The sequence below is a fragment of the Suillus plorans genome (assembly GCF_016647745.1).
Source record: "Suillus plorans strain S12 chromosome Unknown HD556scaffold_21, whole genome shotgun sequence".
Classification (NCBI taxonomy): domain Eukaryota; kingdom Fungi; phylum Basidiomycota; class Agaricomycetes; order Boletales; family Suillaceae; genus Suillus; species Suillus plorans.
The window spans coordinates 530,055-549,416 of NW_024537405.1; the positions used below are offsets into that span (position 1 = coordinate 530,055).

A 19,362-nucleotide genomic window follows, 5' to 3' on the forward strand; every position below is an offset into this window, starting at 1 on the left:
CTAGGTTTTGCCAAACATACGCAAATAACGCCTCATGAATCGCAGCCAAAACATCCATTTGCCCGTAGCTCAGGAGCCTGACTGGGAGATAAACAACACCGAGCAAGATCCCTCAAAAATCAAAAGCGCAGCAGACAGGTCACTTTCTCCTCCTCTCTCATGTATCATTGTCTAATATTCCTGTAGTTTCGTCATCCTACAGTCCCTCAAGCAATGTATGTATAATAACATTTATGTTCAACCTACAGAAGACTGAATACTATATACAGCAAGAGAAAAATGGCTACGCTCAACATTCCCAAAATTTTCCAGCCGCTCAAGGGGAGGAAAGCCCGCCGATGCTATCCCTCCACCGCATACGATGTATAATCGCGGCAGGTGCACTTTGGAGATTGGTCCGCACATATTCACAGAAACGACCATATTTGAAGTACACTATCACCCCATCCTTGTGCACACAGCACATGGACCTACCTATACGCAGCAACCAGGTGCTACTAGTTCTGTCTCTGCGTCACAAGTATCGTCTTCTACTCCCCTCCTTTCGCCGTTACCAAACTCTTCAAGTATCCCGCCGACACTTATCAACCAAGTGAATGCAGCAGCCCTCTCAAATCCGACACTGGCCAACTTATTACACCTAGCTGCCTCAGGAAACGCATCCATGGACCAACTCAAAAACCTTGGCGTAACGATACAGCAACTCGCATCTTCATCCGGGGTGGACCTGGGTGCTTCTTCAATGCAATCTGCACAGGCGCAGAACACAGCAACAGCTGTGGCAAGTGGTGCAGCGTCGCCTATTCAACCGGTGTATCAAACCAAGGATTTTGATATCGTAATCGAATTCCGTGAGTGTTCCACAGACCGTTGGATTTTCCCTCGTGGTCTTGCTGTAGGCACTTTCACTCCGGTGCCGGGGTCAACGGGATCATATGGCGAAATAACACTGTCTACGCGTGTCCCGTTTGAACAACAAACTAAAGTAGTTTTGGAGTCTCAACCCGATGGACAAGTTCAGCCGAAGACACCAGAACCTCAAGAAGTGGTCACATTTATTTTCACCGGGGCGGGTGCTCCCGTATGGGATTCTGTATTACGTTGGATCGGCTCTGAAGAGAAGTTAGAAGAAAACCGCAAGATTCTCGAATCCATTGTGAGCATTCAGTCCTTGTGAAGTAGAATCCTTTATATATATATGATTCACCAAGAATAAACCTCGACGAGTTTACTTGGCACATAGAATAGCAGAGGGCTCTCTACTAGCCCAAATTCAAAATGTCAGTGCGCTGCAATCATACAGATCTTACTTGATTCTAACGGTTCACAGGCTGCAGTTCCTACATTCTCTACGAAGCTTCTCAGGTCAGCCGCAGAGAGCAGCAATAAACCAAAACGCAAAGCAGCACCTCGTAAACCTCCTCAGGCCCAGGCCCAGGCCCAGCCTCAACCTCAACCTCAACCCCAACCCCGGTCTCAGTCTCAGACACAGTCTCACCCTCCGCCTCCACCTCCACCTCAAAACGCAGGCCCTGTGCAACAAAGCGCAGAGCCAGCTCCACCTCCACCAAAGAAAAGGCGCCAAACACAGCCGAAATCCACGCCTTCGTTGCCCAAGATAGCTTGCTTTGCGTGCGGTCAAACAGATGTCCCTCTAATTATGGGTGGAAGTAGGTTTTTATACTTTTGCCATGGGGTTACTCTCTGACATCGATCACGATGCCTAGGATATTGCCGACCGTGTGTTGAAGCCGGCTGCGCTATCGATGATATACCGCAAGTAGGCAGTAGCCGGTACTCCTACCAATCCTCCGCCCAACACTCGAGGCAAGGCAGCACCCCACACACTCCAGATAATACCCGACATCAGTCCACTATTGTTTCAAAGACTCACGCGGTATTTGTTCCGTATCCTAAAGCATCAGCAACAGAGCAAACAAGTAATATACCGAATCCCGATGCCAAGCCAAGCTAAATATCATTAGCAAGATAACTTACGTGTACATCGAATACGTGTGTGTGATATGTGATTACAGTGATGCAAATGACCAGGGTCCAAGATCCTAGATAAATGATAGACAGAATAAAGGCTCAGGTAAGAAGGCCCACCGACCAACCCAACCACCAAGCAACCACTCTAAACTCCAGAATAATGATTCCAACCTCGAAGAGAACAGCAAACCAATGAATGAGGAAAGCGATCCATATGCACGGCATGATCAACCATCGAAAACCCGAATTGTCGATCCAGGGATGCCTGTACATGAATGTACAAAAAATGGCTGCGCGCATTTGCAGATAGGTGATGGCGAATGTAGACAAAAAGAGGAAAAAGAGTGTGAACCAGTGGCGGATGGAGCGGCGAGGAAACGACAAGATATCATACCGCTTCGGCTCTCCCGTGAACTCGTTCCGATACCAGGGTATAATGAGGAAATCTGTGATATCTTCGCCAATGGTCCTCCCATAATTCCTCCAAACCGGCGCAACGTTGTCGAGGATGAACGTCAAAGCATCCATTCCGAACTCCCAGATATGTTGGTATGGATCCTTGTAGCTTTCTTCTAGTGCGATGATTTGGGAGAGCTAGAAGATGGTCAGCAGGTATAGCAAAACTATTGATGATGTGGCTATACTTCTGGGTAAGCAATGGAGGTGTGCGAGAGGGCATTGTTGTACTCGTTCTTGACTTGGGTATGCAGACTCTTGACTTTGGCCAGAGCGCTAGCAACTTCCAACTGCTTGTGCGCCAGAGTCTCCCTCTTATGACCCAGTTTGCCCAATGTATCCATAAGCGATGATATGGGCTCATCGAGCAAGCTATCTGGCACCACATGTTTCTCGGAAACAGAAAGGTACATCCTGAAAATTTGTTGTTGACGAAGAATGCGAGTGTGTACGTCCTCAACGGCCCTCCATCCTTTCCGTTCCCGGGTCCCGCCAGTGACCGATGAAGGATCCTGATTAAAAGCGTCTAAAAGCTCTACAGGTAGACCTTGATGAGGAATACCGTGCGTATTGGCCATCCTCGCTTGCAAGTTGTCGTATTCCCGGACATCTGCAGCGATCCTTTGTAATTTCTGGCGTACCCGATGGTTCTGCGCCTTAAGTTCATCTAGCGTCCTTATCGGCCCTTTAAGCCATAGACGCCTTCGAAGGGAAAAGAAACGCTTACTGCAACTTCTTCTCATACTCATGCTCTAGTTCTTTCTCCTCGGCTTCCTCGAGCTGCTTTCGTTCTGGCTTCTTGGCTACGTCGGGGACAGGGAGGGACATCCGGTGAATTAGTCTCTGACGTGTAATTACTTGCGGTGGGGTGGCGAAAGCCTCAGATTCAGGCATGTTAGGTGGCAGTTCAATCCCACGTTCCGAAGGCGGCTCAGAGGGCAATGGATCCTCCATAGGTGCAGAAGTTGCCTCGTGTACATCCGACGTCTGGCCGGGAGCATTGGTCTCTGTTCCTGATTCACGGGGTGATAGTAGATATGATGAAGGCGCATGAGGCTGCCCCCGATCGCGCCTCTTGCGACGATGTCCCGTAACGCCAGCGAAAGACCCACTGTAGTCGTCCGATTGCGAGTGAATGATCGAGGAAGATCCTTCATCACTATCCACCTGCCGACGCCGTATCCGTTGAGCAAACGGAAGGTGCCGACTGCTAGCTGGTGAAAGTCCGCCTGGAGAGCTTTCACGACGGTAAGGAGATGTGGTAGATGCGATACTATTGGCAGGATCAGTGAGGGCTGGGATGACATGACGCAATCCTCGACTCTTTTCAGCAGCGCTCCTGTAATCGCCATCTATCGAGCTGCGCGTAGAGTCAATTCTAGGCTCGAATGAAATTTGGCCATCTGAGGAGCGTATTCTTCTGAGTGAATCTCCGAAAGAATGATGTAGCGAGGGGGAGGATCGGATCGGATGAAAAGGATATGACGGAAGGATTAGAGACACATCTGAAGGGAGTGATCCCCTACGAGCAGAGGTAGAATCGTCACGAATGATAGGCAAACTATAATCTATCCTATTGGATTTAACATATTCTTCCACGATCAAAGCCGACAGATGCCATTTCGATCGTTTGCCGCCATTTTTGCTAAATAGGTGTTTGAGCCAAGTGAGTGGCTCAGCGCTATCTAACCAGGTTTGCGCCCCCGGATCAGAATCGGCGTACCACCGCGCGGCTTTCGCGAGGTTGATGGGGTCCTCGTTCGACATGGAGTTATACACAAGGTTATACCTCCGTCCTAATTGGTCGCTAACAATAGCTGCCTTTCGGAATGTGGGCTGTTTCGCTTTCGATCTGATTCTAGAAATCCTATCTGTGCAGCAACGTAAGCATGTGATTCTGTGGCAACCGTCTCCAAGAGCTCACCCGCAAAAAGAGTGTCTTGCTTTTCCAATACGGCTTTGTTTGAAAACGAGGGTCTGTCTTTGCCTTTACGTTTTCCCAATGTCCAACGTTTTTCAAGTCTTTCTTCTTCAGACTGGGACCCAGTCCAATCCAATGTAGCACCTGCATTCGAAGAAAGGGGGACAGGGTGAAGGGGAACTGCCTGGACAGACGGGCTGAAGTCAATGTCCAGAGGAGGACGTGAGGGATGAGTGAAAGTCGGTGGAGAAGCTGGAGGAGAGTGTTGGAAAGATGTGTCCTGCCGCAGCTCGATAAAGGTTTGATCTTCTATAACAGTTGGCTGGGATGGGGTGAATGACTTGCGATCTCGTCTTCGAGATTGCAGTTCTAGGGCTCGCTGAACATCCTGGATAATCTTGGGGTCTGGATAAATATGTTTATGAGTAGTCACAAAACTAACAATCATTGTACTTGCCCTCGTGAGCTACATTACAATGAATGCGGACCGTCAGTGTTAAGATATAAACAGAAGCATGGGACTCACACAAGTCATATTCATCCGAGAAAGCTGAAGGTTCGAACTCAGCGACAAAAGGGTCCTTAAGAGCAGACAAGCCTCTGCTCTGACTCATTCTCTTAGACCTACGTCGTAACTCAACGCTGCGGGATGAAAATCTCTTCGAAGGAGATATCTCAGGGAAGATTCCAGGAGTGACATCTTTGGAAAGAAAACGACCGTTTCCGTCGCCTAGATCTTTCTGGTCTTTCATTGGTGAAATAGGAGGTCCAGGAGACCCTATGGATGAACGTGACGACTCTCCATGAGGTGATGCGGCAAGGAACTGGTCTGGAAAGCGAATACGAGGAAGGGGTGAAGTGTCGTGCTTGGGAGTTGATTGACTGAAGTTTGTCGATAGAGCAGGACCTGGGTCTGGTTCTGCCATTCACTTCAAGCAAGCAGCTGAGGACGGCGCTATGAAAGGATTCAAGTGCAGAAGCGGTTGGATGCCATTACGGCGAATTACTTTATATGGAAATAAGTGATATACACACATGCCAAGACATTTCCGTGTGATTATAGCGAGGGAAGTAGATACACACAGTACAATCTAACAAGATATCTAGGGTATATTTATATGTTCTAATGGATATACCATGTTAAGGAAGAACATTATGAGTCTAAAGCAATGAATATAGGGATGTGCCAGGGATATCATGCTCTGACAGCAGTTTTGCGGCGAATCTTCTGCGAAGTTGCCGAGCACAGCCTGTTGAAGGGATTGAAGCGGGCTAGCCCAGACGGCTTGGACTTTTCAAACGAAGAAACCTCGGGACCGCGGAAAGGAAGGCGACGAACCGCCTCCATTGAGACAGTGCGGATACGTTGTTGTGGAGGTAGATGTATCTGTAGAGCTAGAGCTAGACGTCACAGATGAAAGAGTTAGAATAATCCATGCACCAAGCTATGAGACGCACCAGTTGGAGGCAAAACATAAACGGGATGCTGGCGTCCATCAGAATGATCGTGGCTAGTTGCGTAGTTGAACGAAGATCGACGAGGATGTCGAGATTGGGGGGTAGGAGGCTTGGAGGAGACAGCGCAGACTGATGGACGAGGAAACGCTACAGAATCAGAATTGTGGTGGCGAGATTTTGGACCCGTGGTAGGATGTTCGAAGGGGACGGCGCACACTGGTGAACCAGGAACCGTCGCTGATTCAGATTTGCGATGGCGGAATTGGGGTGTGGTAGGATGCTTCAAGGAGACAGCACACACTGGTGGACGGGGAACCATCACATATTCAGATGTGCAAGGACGGGATTGCGGGCCTGTGGTAGGAGGCCTGAAGGACACAGCACAAACTGGTGGACGAGGAAACGTCCTAGAAACAGATCCATAATGGCCATGACGTCCAATCGACATGTTGCGCTCGCGATCGTGTCTCCTGTCGATAGAAGCACGATGCTGTCGCTCGCGGTCAACAGATCCACGACGCTCTTGTTCGTGATCAATAAATCCAGGGCGTTCTTGCGGTCGATCGAGAGACATACGACCCCTTCGTTCATGATCGACAGATTCATGTCGTGCACGCTTTCTGTCAATGGACGCGCGACCTCTTTGTTCGCGATCAACAAATTCATGCCGTGTATGTTTTCTGTCAATAGATGCGCGGCGCCCTCGTTCAGTGTCTATAGAGACGTGTTTGTGTTTCTTGTTCTTATGAGCGTGTTGCTCATAATTAATGGAACGCTCGACTTGCAGCTGACAAGCGTACTCTGGATTGCGCCATGAGATTGTACCAACACATCATGAGTAAATAAGATATACCTTGCTCTCTGGCTGCATTAGCCCAATCGTTCTGAACCTCGACATCATCCCACATGGATGAATACTCTCGGCTCAGGATAGGTGGCTGGAAGTTGTCTGTCGCGTGCAAGCCTGGCATTCGCTGTGCATTATGATGGCATGGAGTGTTTGCATCCTGTGTCATCGTGGAAGCACGCGGCCGGCGCGGGAGAGGTGGCTCGTAGTGAGCCTTCGCAGCGGTTATAGGAAACAGAAAGATAGATGATGACTTGGGGATGAGATGCTGAATTACAGAGAAACGAGGAAGTTAAATAGGTGAGCAGCACTGGCGAGCGCATACGCGAGTGGCATCCATTCACAGTTCTGAAGAGTGGTAATTCATTATTGGGTGGCGGAAAATACAAGCAATAGTGGCACAATGCATGGAAATTGACACAGACCTGAGAAGATGGTAGCACGCTTGTAAGGTATCCGCAGTGGCACTGGTGTCCACAGTGGGTATCCGTCGTGGTTTCAACAATGCTCACTTCAATGCATAATAAGCAACTCTATTCTGATTATTTCACACTGTACGAGGTGTGATGAGTCACTGGTGGAGAGACATGGCGAGAGAACGATAAACTATAACTCGCAGGAATCACCCTGCAGTCTTCGTCTGTACAATGTTCATTGCCTTGGTAGTGGGCGGTGGTGATTTTGAGCTCTTCGCTTCAATACAAGTCGCACCAACATAGCTGTAGTGAAGGCAGAGAGGGAAAACCTATTATGGTTCATCAGTATACCGATGGCATACGTGATTTCGAACCGGTACTAACCAGGTAATAACATATGAAAGGTGGGCGTTGCGAACGTCAACAGAAGCTGCGCGTCCAAGTGGTATACCTTTACTCAGGCGCAACGTGGCGTCCTGAGAGGAGCCTTCTGAAATCTAGTATTGGTAGCCGGCACAATGTGGACACTCGAATGCGTACCATAGATTTGTTCTACAAATACTGGCTGTACATTTTTTGCTTCGCCACCAGCGTAGTCTGCCATGGCATCGACGTCAGCCCAGTACCACGTTCCTTCAGTTGGTTTGTTGTCTGGGGTGAAACTGTTTCGGGTATGCGATGTCCTTAACATCCCCAATACTACGATCTCGCCTGTTTCCCCTCGTTCGAAGGTATCGGCATCGGCAAACTCTTTTGCAACGAAACCGCGGTCAACGAGGACGGTTGATCCGTCAGACCTGATCAATGGTGTGACGACATGATATCCATGCGAGCCCTCCCGGACGCGAGGACCGAGAAGCATCGAGTGTTTGTGATCCCATCTACCGCGGAGTAACACTCGACGATATACGAATTCTGGCACTACAGAGAGACTTACTCGACGATCTACTCAGCCTCGACTCAGTAATGATGCCGGAATGTACGCACTTTACTCGCTTGGGAAGAAAGATAGGTTCTCGATGGAGTTTCTCCTGAAGCTCGTCTATCAAGGCCACTTTCCATTGTAAACGTTGCATCTGCCAAGTTCCCAAGGCGAAGGTGAAAACTGGGATAAATCCTAGCACTAAGATCGTTGGGCTAAACCAAGAATTCTTGCGTGCGGTATAAGATTGTGCTGCTTGTGAGTCCCCGCTATGAAGCCATCGACGCGTATTAATAATCGTATCCCGCCATTTTGATCTTGACGCAGCCAACCGCTGCAGCATGTTTGTGAGAGAAGCAGGTTACGGTCTACAACTAGTAGTAGTACTGGTAAGTAGGCTTCAATTCCCACGGCTGCTGACATGGCTGCGGGGCTTTCTCTCGCCAAAGTTCATTCACTCCTTCTCTTCAATCTAATTATTGACATTGGGCATATATGTATGTTGAACCAATCGACGGTTTGAAAATGACTCACAAACTAGATCATGCAGGTCTACCAGGCGACGTCCGAACTTCGATATTGATGGTGACGAGGTTCACTACCCTACCAGGCCGGTCGACAAGGACAAGGCAGAGAACGAGCTTGTGATTAACATCAAGAAAGCAACAAGCCCAGAGGAGTCAGCTCCGAAGCAGAAACATGTCCGAAGTACGTGTCTAATCTTCTATTCTCAATCAGCTGTCTCGTTAATTTCATCAAAGAATGTATCGTCTACACTTGGGATTACCATAGCTCAATATCTTTCTGGAGTGGTCTACGGGTGCAACCTATCTTGTCCGACGAAGTCCAAACTTTCAAGGCTCTCATTACTGTACATAAAGTATTACAAGAAGGCCACCCTGTGGTGTGTGACTTACTCGCCGATGGCCGCCGGCATCTAACTATCGGTTCTCCCTCAGACGATCAAAGAAGCTCACGGCCAAGCGGGATGGTTGGAGACTTGCGCCAGGACTGTTGCCGCAGAGGGTCAACGCGGTAAGGCTTCTGTTTTTGAGTCACGTATGTCATGTGACCCTGTCCATAGGTTATGGACCATTAATCAGAACTTACGTCCAGTTTATTCTGGCCAAATTGCGTTTCCACCGCCTGAGACCAGAATTTAATGGATTGTTCGAATACGAGGAATACATTTCGTTGAAAGGTATCGATGACCCCAATGAGGGGTGAGTATTCACCCATTGCTAGATGTTCATTCATGTCGACAACTTCAATAGTTATGAAACCATCTCAGACCTCATGGGCCTTCAAGACCAAATCGAATCATTCCAGCGGATGGTGTTTTCTCACTTCAGGCATTCTGCCAATAATGAATGTCGTATCTCTGCACTAGTGCCCCTAGTTAAGGAAAGTTGGGGTATTTATCGATTCATTACAAGCATGCTTCGCGCCATGCACCGAAGTAAGGATATCACAGCTACGTGTCGTCAAAGCTCATCGACTTTTCAGGAACGAATGACCACGACGCACTGGAGCCCCTCCGCCAGCGGTTCAACTCGCAACACCATAATTTAAGAAAATTCTACTATGAGTGTTCAAATCTCAAATATTTGACTGGCTTGATCAATGTTCCTAAATTGGGTCAGGTACGCTATGAAGGCTCCTACCACATCCCAAATTGATATCCCGGATAGGAACCTCCGAACCTGTTGGATACCGGAAGTGCTCCCGACCTCCCTGCGAGACCCAAAACTACTACAGCTTCGCCAGCTCCTCCCTTAGCTGCACCTTCACCTGCACCTGATGCAGCTGTTATTAATGAACAAGCCCGTATGCTCAAACAATATGAAGACCAGCAGACTGCTTTACGTGCACAACGTGAAGCTGAGGAGCGTCAGAGGTTAGACCTCGAGGCACAGCAGCAGCGCGAGTTTGAGCAACGGCAACGGGAACAGGCAGAGCGGGAGCGCCTTGCACAGGAGCAACTTATGCAGCAGCAGATGATGCAGTACAATAACCAAGCTGCTCAGCAGGTCAGTGATTATGAGCGCGAGCTGCTGGCTATGAGGGGGCAGTACGAGCGGGACCAACTACTTCTGGAACAGTACGATCGAGTAAGTAATACGTGTGACTTATGTTCCACGTACTCATAAATTCGATAGCGGGTGAAAGCGCTGGAGGGCGAGCTCGGCGGAGTAACGTCCAATATTCATGCACAAATGGCATCGAAGGACGAATTAATCAAGCAACTCCAGGATCAAGTGACCCTTTGGAGGAACAAATACGAAGCATTGGCAAAACTCTACAGCCAGCTACGGACTGAACACCTGGACATGCTTTCGAAGTTCAAGCAACTGCAACTCAAAGCTAATTCAGCGCAGGAGGCTGTGGACCGCATGGAGCGTATGGAACGCGATCTGAAGGCTAAAAACATTGAACTCGCTGATATGATTCGCGAGCGTGATCGGGCACGCTTTGATATCGACCGCCAGAAATCCTCACACAAAGACGAAATTGACCGCCTGCGCCGCGAGATCAATTTTGCTAACGAGCGCGCCGAGGACGCAACACGCTCCAAGAGTTCGGAAGTATCGAGTGTGTTGGGCAAGTATAACCGTCAACTCACAGAGCTTGAGGACTCATTACGGGTATGTTATAATCATCCTCTCTGATTTCTCTAACATTTTTGTTACAGTCTAAGCAAATGCAAATCGATGACCTGCTTGTAAAACTCAACAACGCTAGTGGTGACATGGAGCGTTTGAGAGATGAGAAGGATCAAGAGATTTTGATTCTTCAAGAGGGTATGGATAGCACCATTCAATCGCTTTCTGAAGCACAGCAGGTCTGTTTGAGTCCCTCCATTACATTTACTGATGCTGATGACATCCTTGCAGAACCAAGGTCTCAGCGAAGAAGCAACGAATGCCCAAATCGACACCCTTATTCTTGACAACCGAAAGAAGCTCAACCAGGTCATCGGTTCGTACCATTCAAGCGCTACATGCACCTCATAACAAGCTCACTCGTGTTGCAGATTCAATCTTACAGGCTTGCGTGCAGAAAGTCGATGACGCCATTTACGAGCTTGAATCACCAACTCAAGCTGGCAATATCAATTCCACGCCCGAGTACACGTTGTCAATGATCGAGAAGGCTACAAACAACGCCACGGATTTCGCGATGGTCTTTAATCTCCACCTCAGCGGCGATGTCGGAGGGGATTACGTCGACGTCATTAAAGGCGCCAATGAGTTCGCGCAGGTCCTTTCAGATGTTCTCATCAACTGCAAGGGTGTCACACGACTCGCTAACGACGATGATGCCTCGGACAAGATCGTTGCAATAGCTAAGAGCGCCGGCGATGTTGGCCTGCGCTTTTTCTTGAACTTGCAGTCCTACAAGCTTGATCTTCTGCAACCCGCACAGCGGAAGGAAGTTTCGATGCGCAACAACAGCGAAGCGAGGACTGCCCTTGCCCGTCTTTCAGAAGTCGTTGACACGCTCATACCCAAAGGTACCAAGGGCGGTGCTTTGGCACGGGCCAATGGTGACATCGGTGACATTGTTGAGCACGAAATGCAAAGCGCTGCAGCAGCCATAGAAGCTGCTACTCAGCGTTTGCAGGAGCTCATGTCCCGGCCCCGCGACTCCGCACGGTTCAGCGCAGTTGATTTGCAAGTCCATGATTCCATCCTGTCCGCCGCTATGGCTATCACAAGCGCCATCGCAAGACTCATCAAAGCTGCCACAGAGTCTCAACAAGAAATCGTGGCACAAGGCAAGGGCTCCAGCTCAGTCCAGCAGTTCTACAAACGGAACAACAGATGGACGGAGGGTCTTATCTCAGCTGCTAAAGCTGTGGCATTTGCTACCAACCTTCTCATAGAGAGCGCGGATGGTGTGCTGTCAGGCACACATTCCCTTGAACAACTGATCGTGGCCTCGAATGAGGTAGCGGCAGCTACCGCCCAACTCGTTGCAGCCTCCCGTGTCAAGGCCAACTTGATGTCTAAGACTCAGGAGCGCCTCGAGCTTGCTGCAAAAGCGGTGACAGAAGCATGTAAAGCGCTTGTCAGACAAGTGAAGGCAGTTTCTGCGAAGCAGGTAGTTGAAGAGAAGATGGACTACAAGAACATGGCTGTACTGGAGTTCAAGAGACGCGAGATGGAGCAGCAAGTCGAGATTTTGAAACTGGAGAAGGACCTTGGCGCAGCGAGACATCTTCTAGGCGCGATGAGGCGTGCGGGTTATCATACTGATGAAACGGACTGATGGATGATCGGGATATGATGTACCACTTAGATAGTATTCTTCTAATTTTTTGTTTGTGGAATTGCCAGGAGGATCCGCGACCCAAATATTAAATGCAACCACATAATTCAATGGTTTCGTTTGCCATTGGTCGAACACTCTTACCGCTCTAAAAAGCGAAAACATGTGCCTAGCAAACGACGGTAACACAGACCGTTGATATAAGTGGTTGTTAGGGGTAATGACGAGGGAGCGAAATGTAGTACGACTTAAACTACTAAAACAATGTGTTGAAATGTCAGTATATTAATATTCGAGCAGTAGTGTAAGTAGCGTAAGAATAATGGACTGAATAATTGATCGGTTTAAAAGAACGTGTCTATCGGGAAAAGGGCTGCATCGAATGGGGATACAATCCCCATCTTCGTCAGTCGAAGTCCCGGGAGAGATCAAAAGACTCTTTGCCGCTGTCAAAATCCAGGAAGCTGCCTTCACAACAATTAGCGTCATCTGCAATGTCCAGGAAGGAGGGTTTCCTAATTACGGATCGCTGCGGTACCGTTGTGTCGCCCACGAGCAATGGCATTTGAATTGCAATTGCACACTTTGGGCGCCGCGGCGGGGGCGATAGAGGGATGAATGGGACATTGCTTGATCGTCTGCTAAATAGGTCTTCATGATACATCGTTTCAGCGGTATGTGGACGAGCTCGTGGACGGTGTGGGGGCGATAGACCAGCTTTGGTAGATGATAATCGGGACGTCGACGTTGAAGAAGCCGTTTGTGCAGTGGAGGGACGTGGAACTGATGTAGGTGTGGGGCCTTTGGAAACATTTGATATGCTGCGAGTAGGAGCCAAACGCGGAACAGACGACAGAGCCGTCTTCAGGCCTTCTTTCCTGTACATAGTACCATACATAGGCGTCGATGCAAACGTGGCACGCTGGGGATTTCGTAGAGCCTCTCCGTACTTTGCGTCAAATTCACCCTGCACAATTGCCTCCATCTTCAACATTTCCGCGGGGGACATAATATATTGCGGGGAAAACTCCGCAGCTGGGTAAAATATGTCCGATGCAAGCGGATCTGAAGAAGGCTCATCGAGCAGGGATACAACACCTCTGGGCGATGCTAAGTGGGAGCGTCCTGCTTCTGTTGGAAGACTGAATACCGAGCGTAAATCTTCATCTGTGATTATTGTTGACGGTTTCCTAGAGCCTGAAAACATACGTTTTCGCACGACAGTGTGAGGATGTGGGAGCGGTGGTATACGACTTTCAGCAAATAAAGGATCGTAATCGGATGGTGTGGAAGGGGAGGCTGGCGTAGACGTAGGGGATGTGTGAGCTTGTGAACGATGGAAGGAGTATTGTTTTTTCAACCCCTTGTCTCCTTTAAAGAATTCTTGCGTACCGCCGGAGCCCGATTTAGCCTTTTGCAGGGTTGAATGCGACATAGACTTCTTCAGCTGGTGGAAAGCTAGCGGTGGTGGAGGCGATTCTGTGGTGTTCCTGGCATGAATGCGGCTCGACTCCTTTACCAGTTGATGCTGAGTTCCGAAGTCATGATCAAAGCCTAGGCTAATCACTTTATAACGTTGATTATTAATGTCCTCCATCGCCAGGTCTTGGATTCGCCAGGTGGGTGAAGCACACGATATGCCGGAAGAAGAACTCCCATCCGCCGATAACGGGAATCTATCTTCGGCACCGTCGTCGGCGGGGTCGGATGTGACGTGTGACATTATAGGAGGTGGGGGAAGTTCACGAGCCGGAGCAGGACGAGAGGTGGATTGCTGACGACTGAGGGTACGAGAGCGAACGTATACCTCGGTGGAGGGAGGAGTGGATCCTTTTCGAGGCTGAGACACGGTACTCGCAGCCTGGAACGGGCTGGGCGCTGTATAGCCCCCTCGACACATTGTGGATCGTACAGCCACAGCAGGAAAATCTGGGGAACCTTTGTGACTTTGATCAGTCAAGGTTACCGCAGATGATTGCTTTGACAGCGGAGGTTGAAAGGGTACATCCAAAGGACTGCAATGCACAGGGCCTTCTAGGATTTTTTGACTGTCTATTATCTCGTTTCTCATGAATGTTTCTCTACTGGACGAGTTGAGGACGAAAATTTCTGCAAGAGCAAAAAGTTCCTACCTAGGCGACGTGCCCTGACCGTCTGCTATAGGAGAAGGCCCAGTAGATTCCAGCGATGGTGTCGCATTGCGACTGTCACTGTGAGACTGTGAGGACATCGAGAGATGTGATGGATGTTGCAAAAAATCGACTTCGTCTTTATTTGAAACTACACCATGTGCTGAAGTGTTGGAGTAAACAGACATGTTACCCCGGTCTAAGATGCTTCGGGGCACAGAGATACCGCCTGATGCGAAAGGATCAGGGTCCGATAGTGTCAAAACTGAGCGGGGAAATGAAACACGATCTTTCTGGACATCAGGTGGGGTCCTAGGTTCAAAGGAGTCGTCTCCAGAGCGGATAGTAGATGAAATAGATTTGGCGGGAGGTCTATTAGTGTACTGGTCAGGATTCGAATAGACTGTAGGGGCAGAAACGAGGGGTGGTACTGGAGAATCAGGAATAGCTAAAGTTGGACGCGACTTTTTGGACTTTCTGCCCATTACAGACGCAAAAGGGATGAATTTGAAGCTATCAGAGGGCATTGAATTCTCGACATGCACCGGGAATTTTTCAGTTGGTACTGCTGAGCGGCCAAAGTCATTGGAAGTAGGAGATTTTGGAGTTGTGACACGTTTTGAAAACCAATGTCGAGCGGAAGACATGACGAGGAGTAAAAGAGTGTGAGGGCTTATACCCTGGCAGCGTATAAATTATACAGCGAATCCGTCCTGAGGGGTAATAATCTTGATTGTTAGAATACAAGCAGACTTGAACTGAAAAGGACGGAGGACATTAAATCCCAGTGATACACTGCTGCTTTGAAGTGCTTGCTGGAGCAGATGTGAAGGAAAGGAAAAACCAGCAGGCAAGCAAGCAGGCAATCAAAACGTTTGATTTCCGTAGATACCGTGTAATAATTCGTCGGACAAGCGGATGCAAACGGACGCTTTGACTTGAAAGCAGATACGTAATAAAATCATGTCACACGATCATGTGTTGCTCAGTTTCTTAGTAGGACACCGTGCATATAGTAAACTCTCAGGGAATACGCCAGCACTTCATGGTTCTAGTGCCCCGTAACACACAAGGAAGACTTCGATGTTAGTCACAAGTACGAAGATAATAGGTCTAGCTTAGATTTATTGCACCGATTCAGCGAATGACATGATGTGTAACCTCTTCATGTACTAGTAGTACGAGGGTATAGACCTGTGAGAACGTGGCAACCAAGTTCATGAAGTAATTAGCCCTGGGAAGTGAAATGAAGTCACAGACCTTTCGGCTCCCGTTAGTGCTTTCGAGCGGCTTACCGCGGTCCCGATGGTCATTTAAATTATAATGAGCGTTAGAGTGAAGTTCACATACAAAGCACCAATGAGCAAGCCTAACGCCTATCATGATGAGCGAACCACTCATGATAACTGTATAGAAACACGTCAAGCCTGGGTAGAATTTTGCGACGTCGTCTGATAGCCAATATAAATCGGACCTGAAGTCGCTAAGTAGTACCAACCGGGATGATCCGTGCTGACCTTTGATTTGGCGAGGATAGAATTAATGACAAGCTATAACAAGGTTATCCGAGTAGAGTGTGTCGCAGAGAATCGAATCGAATGTATAACTTAGGCTGTGGATCACCCCTCGCCTCAACCCAATTCCGCCCAGACATCCTCATCATCACGCTCGTGTACAGCCTGCGCAGCCCGTGGCATATCTGACATGCGAGTGGGTTGTTCGTCGTCCTGTGCATCAAATAATACTGCATCTTGTACAAGTGGTCGACCCAGTTCTGGATCATCATCTTGATTGTCATCTTCCAAATCATAGTCGAGACTACTATAGCCTGCTCTCCTGATTGCGGAGATATCGATTGGCTTTGGCCTGGAAAATATGGACTGGCCGGACCTGTCTTTGAGGTTAATGTACGATGCGTAAACTGAGATTTGAAACACACTGTCGCATGACCGCCGCTAGACGGCCGAATTGTAGGACATTACGTGCAATAAGCAATAGAGTGTCCAACAACTCCTCTTCCTTACTCCCTGCCCCACACCCCGCAAATGTTATGACCAGCAAAGTGATCGCGCAGAATAATGTGAGTATCAGATCCAATACATTAAACGGTGATCTCCAGAATTGCTGCTCGTGTCAGGTCACCTCGGCGACCGAAATTCAAACATGAACAAATACGCACCCGACCAAACGCAACGAAACGCACGCCAACCTCCAGGATCATGCTCGTGTTAATTATTATCTCCAAGATATAAAACGACAACCCTGGACATCCGTCCGACAAACTCAGCACGACGGTTGTCACGGACAGAGCCGCCATGGACAAGTAGAGAAATATGTACGTGTGCGAGTGCACAAAGCGATTCGCAATTCCGCGGGTTATTTCTTTGCGGGTTAGCGCATAAATGGATCGTGTGGGACTACAGGTATCAAGCAATACATGAGCAGACTAGAATATGCGTAACTTCAGCATACATACACAGGTTGTGCTGCACCGTTCGAGGTGTCATTCAAAGCATCCGACTCCGCCGACTCGTACACGTCGGGCATGGTTGGCAAAGCAGGCTTTATGGTTGTGGACCTTGTGGTATGAGGCTCATATTGCTACGTACCACAAACAGCAACCGAGAAGAATACGCAGTATACCAAATAACCGCAAATAAAAGTGTTGTAAGCTCAATACTCTTGGAGCGTCGGACTGATCCATTCGGTCCTTTGCTCATCGCCACGGAACACCTTTCATTCAACCTCGTATTAAGAAAAGCTAGCAAAGATGGGTGGTGGGGACTTGAACATGAAGAAGTCTTGGCACCCGCTCCTGCTTAAGAATCAGGAGCGGGTCTGGCTCGAGGAGAAGAAGGCTGTGAGTGCCAAATAGTGCTTGTGGGATCATCTTTGACTGATTCTGTTTCATAGCTCGAGGAAAAGAAGAAACTTGACCAGCTGCGCAAAGAGAAGGAGGAGGAAAGGCAGCTGCAGGAACTGCAACGTTTACAAGAAGAGCAAACAGGAAAGAGAAAAACTGAGAAGCTAGAATGGATGTATGCGACACCTGCGACTGGGATTAATCAGAACGCAAACGATTTAGAGGACTACCTGCTGGGTAAAAAGCGGGTTGACAAGATCTTGACGGCCGATGAGAATGCACAGGTATGTTATGATGTCTCTATGGCTTTCATTTACAGATTAACAAGTGACTTATGTAGCTTGGCGCATCTCACAAGAACTTCATCGCCATTCAGAATGCTAACAATGTTCGAGACATTGCTGCCAAGATTCGTGAAGATCCGTTACTCGCTATCAAGCAGCAAGAACAGGCTGCATACCAGGCACTTATGTCTAACCCCCTCCGTCTTCGTGAAATGCAGGAACGGAATGGTATAAAGCCAAAGAAAGATAAGAAAGAGAAGAAGCGAGAGAAGAAGGAAAAGAAAGAACGGCTGGACCGATCACGGTCAAGAAGTCCTGTAGGGGAATACAAGAGGAATGATCGTCGGTACGATGCTGACGATGACCGCCATTATCGGAGACAAAGCAGAAGTCGTTCCCCTGGCTACCGCAGAGGTCGTGACTCTCTCGACGACGGCGTCCGAACTTGGCCACGCTCGGACGAATCAGACGACAATGGCTATGGGCGTCGCAGAAGCATCGAGCGTAGTGGCAAACGAACAGAAGACGATAGGAAACGGAGATGCAGTCCTAGTCCCCCCCACCGTAACCCATACCCGAAGCGTTCACGCTATAGCCCTCCGAGATCTGATTCCCGCCCCGGACCTTCCGCCAAGAAGCAGCTATCCAATGCCGCGGAAGACCGTGCTGCAAAACTAGCCGCCATGCAGTCGGGTGCCGCAAACATGGAGGTGGAGCGGCAGCAGCGGCTCATGGCACTGCTTGAGAAAGAGAAGGCTGACCTGGAAGCGGAAGAGCGAGCCCGCGCAAAGTCAAAGGGCATGGGTGGTTTCTTAGGTCAAGAACAGAAGAAGGTCTTTGGTGGCATAGGTGGTTTAGAAGACAGGCTTAAGCGGGGAAGAGGCGGCCTGGTTGCCGACGCGGACTGAGATTTCATCGTGGTTGGTGTATGTACTTTTGTGTCTTGTAAATGATCTGCTAAATTATTGTACCCATATTGTTTACTTGTTTTTTCAATAGCTTCGCTACTCCACCAGTTCCCTCCGTCTGACTATATATGCAAAAGTCACCGGTTGAACACTCGTTGGCACTATAGCAACACAATCGTGACCTTCTAGGTTGTCGCCGTGAGGGAATCCGAGGGACAGCTGCGCGCGAGGTTGAAGACACCACATTATGAGATTGCTACAGCTGGTGACAATTGCCCTTGGGCTGGAGAATTTCGTTGCGATTATGTATCTTTCCACCAAGTCATCAACGCTCTTGGACTGGACAGTATGGTCAGTGGTCATTGTCATTCCTACTCTTACACAAGGATGATAATCTATTGTATCAAATATAGCCTCGTGATTGCAGTGCTTCTACCAACCCCCATCGAGACGGTTGCTACTTCCGCCTGATCTTTTCCCTGTAAAGAATGTCAAGTGACATCGACCTCTGGCCCGCGATGATCCTCTCGGAATTTCTCTTGTCGACACATTGCTTGACTTGACTGCATTTTGAGGCCAAGACTTCTACCTTGTCGTATCTTCAGCCCTTTTGGCGCTGCTTAGGACAAGTGGCTCACGAGGAGTGCATGATGTAACGACCACCTCTACACCTTCGGCGAGATCTGGCGAATCACACTCTTGGAGCACCATTATCTGAGCCTGAAAAAAATCCGTTCCGTCGCTCTTACAAGCGCTGGTGGTGCAAGTGACCCGACATAGTCAGCAGCTAGTTTCTTCCGTTGATCCCAAAACCGAATTGCAGACCCTTGGCCGCTCCGAGACGCTCTGGTACCGAGTTGCAGATATATCTGACATCTTTGGAGATTTTGAATG

The 19,362-nt window shown here is 48.8% G+C and overlaps 8 protein-coding genes across 8 annotated transcripts; 3 read left to right on the forward strand and 5 right to left on the reverse strand.

Moving 5' to 3' along the window:
• Positions 1-4: 4 nt before the first annotated feature.
• On the forward strand, positions 5-1,996 carry HD556DRAFT_1364183 (uncharacterized protein). Its single transcript, XM_041302729.1, has 6 exons — positions 5-138; positions 187-215; positions 270-1,156; positions 1,212-1,280; positions 1,331-1,670; positions 1,728-1,996. Exons 1-6 carry the CDS (start codon positions 35-37, stop codon positions 1,973-1,975), a joined length of 1,677 nt encoding a protein of 558 aa, XP_041161543.1. The 5' UTR covers positions 5-34; the 3' UTR covers positions 1,976-1,996.
• On the reverse strand, positions 1,997-5,382 carry HD556DRAFT_1364186 (uncharacterized protein). Its single transcript, XM_041302730.1, has 6 exons — positions 4,896-5,382; positions 4,827-4,835; positions 4,373-4,774; positions 3,176-4,319; positions 2,637-3,123; positions 1,997-2,586 (listed from the first exon to the last, which is right to left on the reverse strand). Exons 1-6 carry the CDS (start codon positions 5,293-5,295, stop codon positions 2,092-2,094), a joined length of 2,937 nt encoding a protein of 978 aa, XP_041161544.1. The 5' UTR covers positions 5,296-5,382; the 3' UTR covers positions 1,997-2,091.
• HD556DRAFT_375285 (uncharacterized protein) lies at positions 5,370-7,122 on the reverse strand. Its single transcript, XM_041310417.1, has 3 exons — positions 7,100-7,122; positions 6,681-7,022; positions 5,370-6,628 (listed from the first exon to the last, which is right to left on the reverse strand). The coding sequence occupies exons 2-3, from the start codon at positions 6,841-6,843 to the stop codon at positions 5,793-5,795; spliced, it is 999 nt and encodes a 332-aa protein (XP_041161545.1). The 5' UTR covers positions 6,844-7,022; positions 7,100-7,122; the 3' UTR covers positions 5,370-5,792.
• Positions 7,123-8,404, reverse strand: HD556DRAFT_375317 (SURF1 family-domain-containing protein). Its single transcript, XM_041310418.1, has 4 exons — positions 8,078-8,404; positions 7,631-8,022; positions 7,475-7,580; positions 7,123-7,419 (listed from the first exon to the last, which is right to left on the reverse strand). Exons 1-4 carry the CDS (start codon positions 8,353-8,355, stop codon positions 7,326-7,328), a joined length of 870 nt encoding a protein of 289 aa, XP_041161546.1. The 5' UTR covers positions 8,356-8,404; the 3' UTR covers positions 7,123-7,325.
• A 38-nt stretch (positions 8,405-8,442) lies between these two features.
• On the forward strand, positions 8,443-12,399 carry HD556DRAFT_1364193 (ANTH domain-containing protein). The gene is made up of 12 exons (XM_041302731.1): positions 8,443-8,509; positions 8,563-8,720; positions 8,774-8,916; positions 8,972-9,047; positions 9,097-9,235; positions 9,287-9,471; positions 9,519-9,655; positions 9,704-10,123; positions 10,172-10,657; positions 10,705-10,854; positions 10,907-10,991; positions 11,047-12,399. Coding segments are annotated over exons 1-12 (3,219 nt in total). The 5' UTR covers positions 8,443-8,507; the 3' UTR covers positions 12,285-12,399.
• On the reverse strand, positions 12,400-15,329 carry HD556DRAFT_1364197 (uncharacterized protein). Its single transcript, XM_041302732.1, has 2 exons — positions 14,417-15,329; positions 12,400-14,368 (listed from the first exon to the last, which is right to left on the reverse strand). Exons 1-2 carry the CDS (start codon positions 15,058-15,060, stop codon positions 12,691-12,693), a joined length of 2,322 nt encoding a protein of 773 aa, XP_041161548.1. The 5' UTR covers positions 15,061-15,329; the 3' UTR covers positions 12,400-12,690.
• Positions 15,330-16,044: 715 nt separating this feature from the next.
• Positions 16,045-16,960, reverse strand: HD556DRAFT_1442115 (uncharacterized protein; the record flags this gene model as incomplete). The annotated part of the gene is made up of 4 exons (XM_041306409.1): positions 16,045-16,303; positions 16,353-16,537; positions 16,593-16,830; positions 16,890-16,960. 4 exons carry the CDS (start codon positions 16,958-16,960, stop codon positions 16,045-16,047), a joined length of 753 nt encoding a protein of 250 aa, XP_041161549.1.
• A 223-nt stretch (positions 16,961-17,183) lies between these two features.
• On the forward strand, positions 17,184-18,468 carry HD556DRAFT_1442116 (Pre-mRNA splicing factor-domain-containing protein; the record flags this gene model as incomplete). Its single annotated transcript, XM_041306410.1, has 3 exons — positions 17,184-17,273; positions 17,327-17,560; positions 17,617-18,468. 3 exons carry the CDS (start codon positions 17,184-17,186, stop codon positions 18,466-18,468), a joined length of 1,176 nt encoding a protein of 391 aa, XP_041161550.1.
• Between the last annotated feature and the right edge of the window lie 894 nt (positions 18,469-19,362).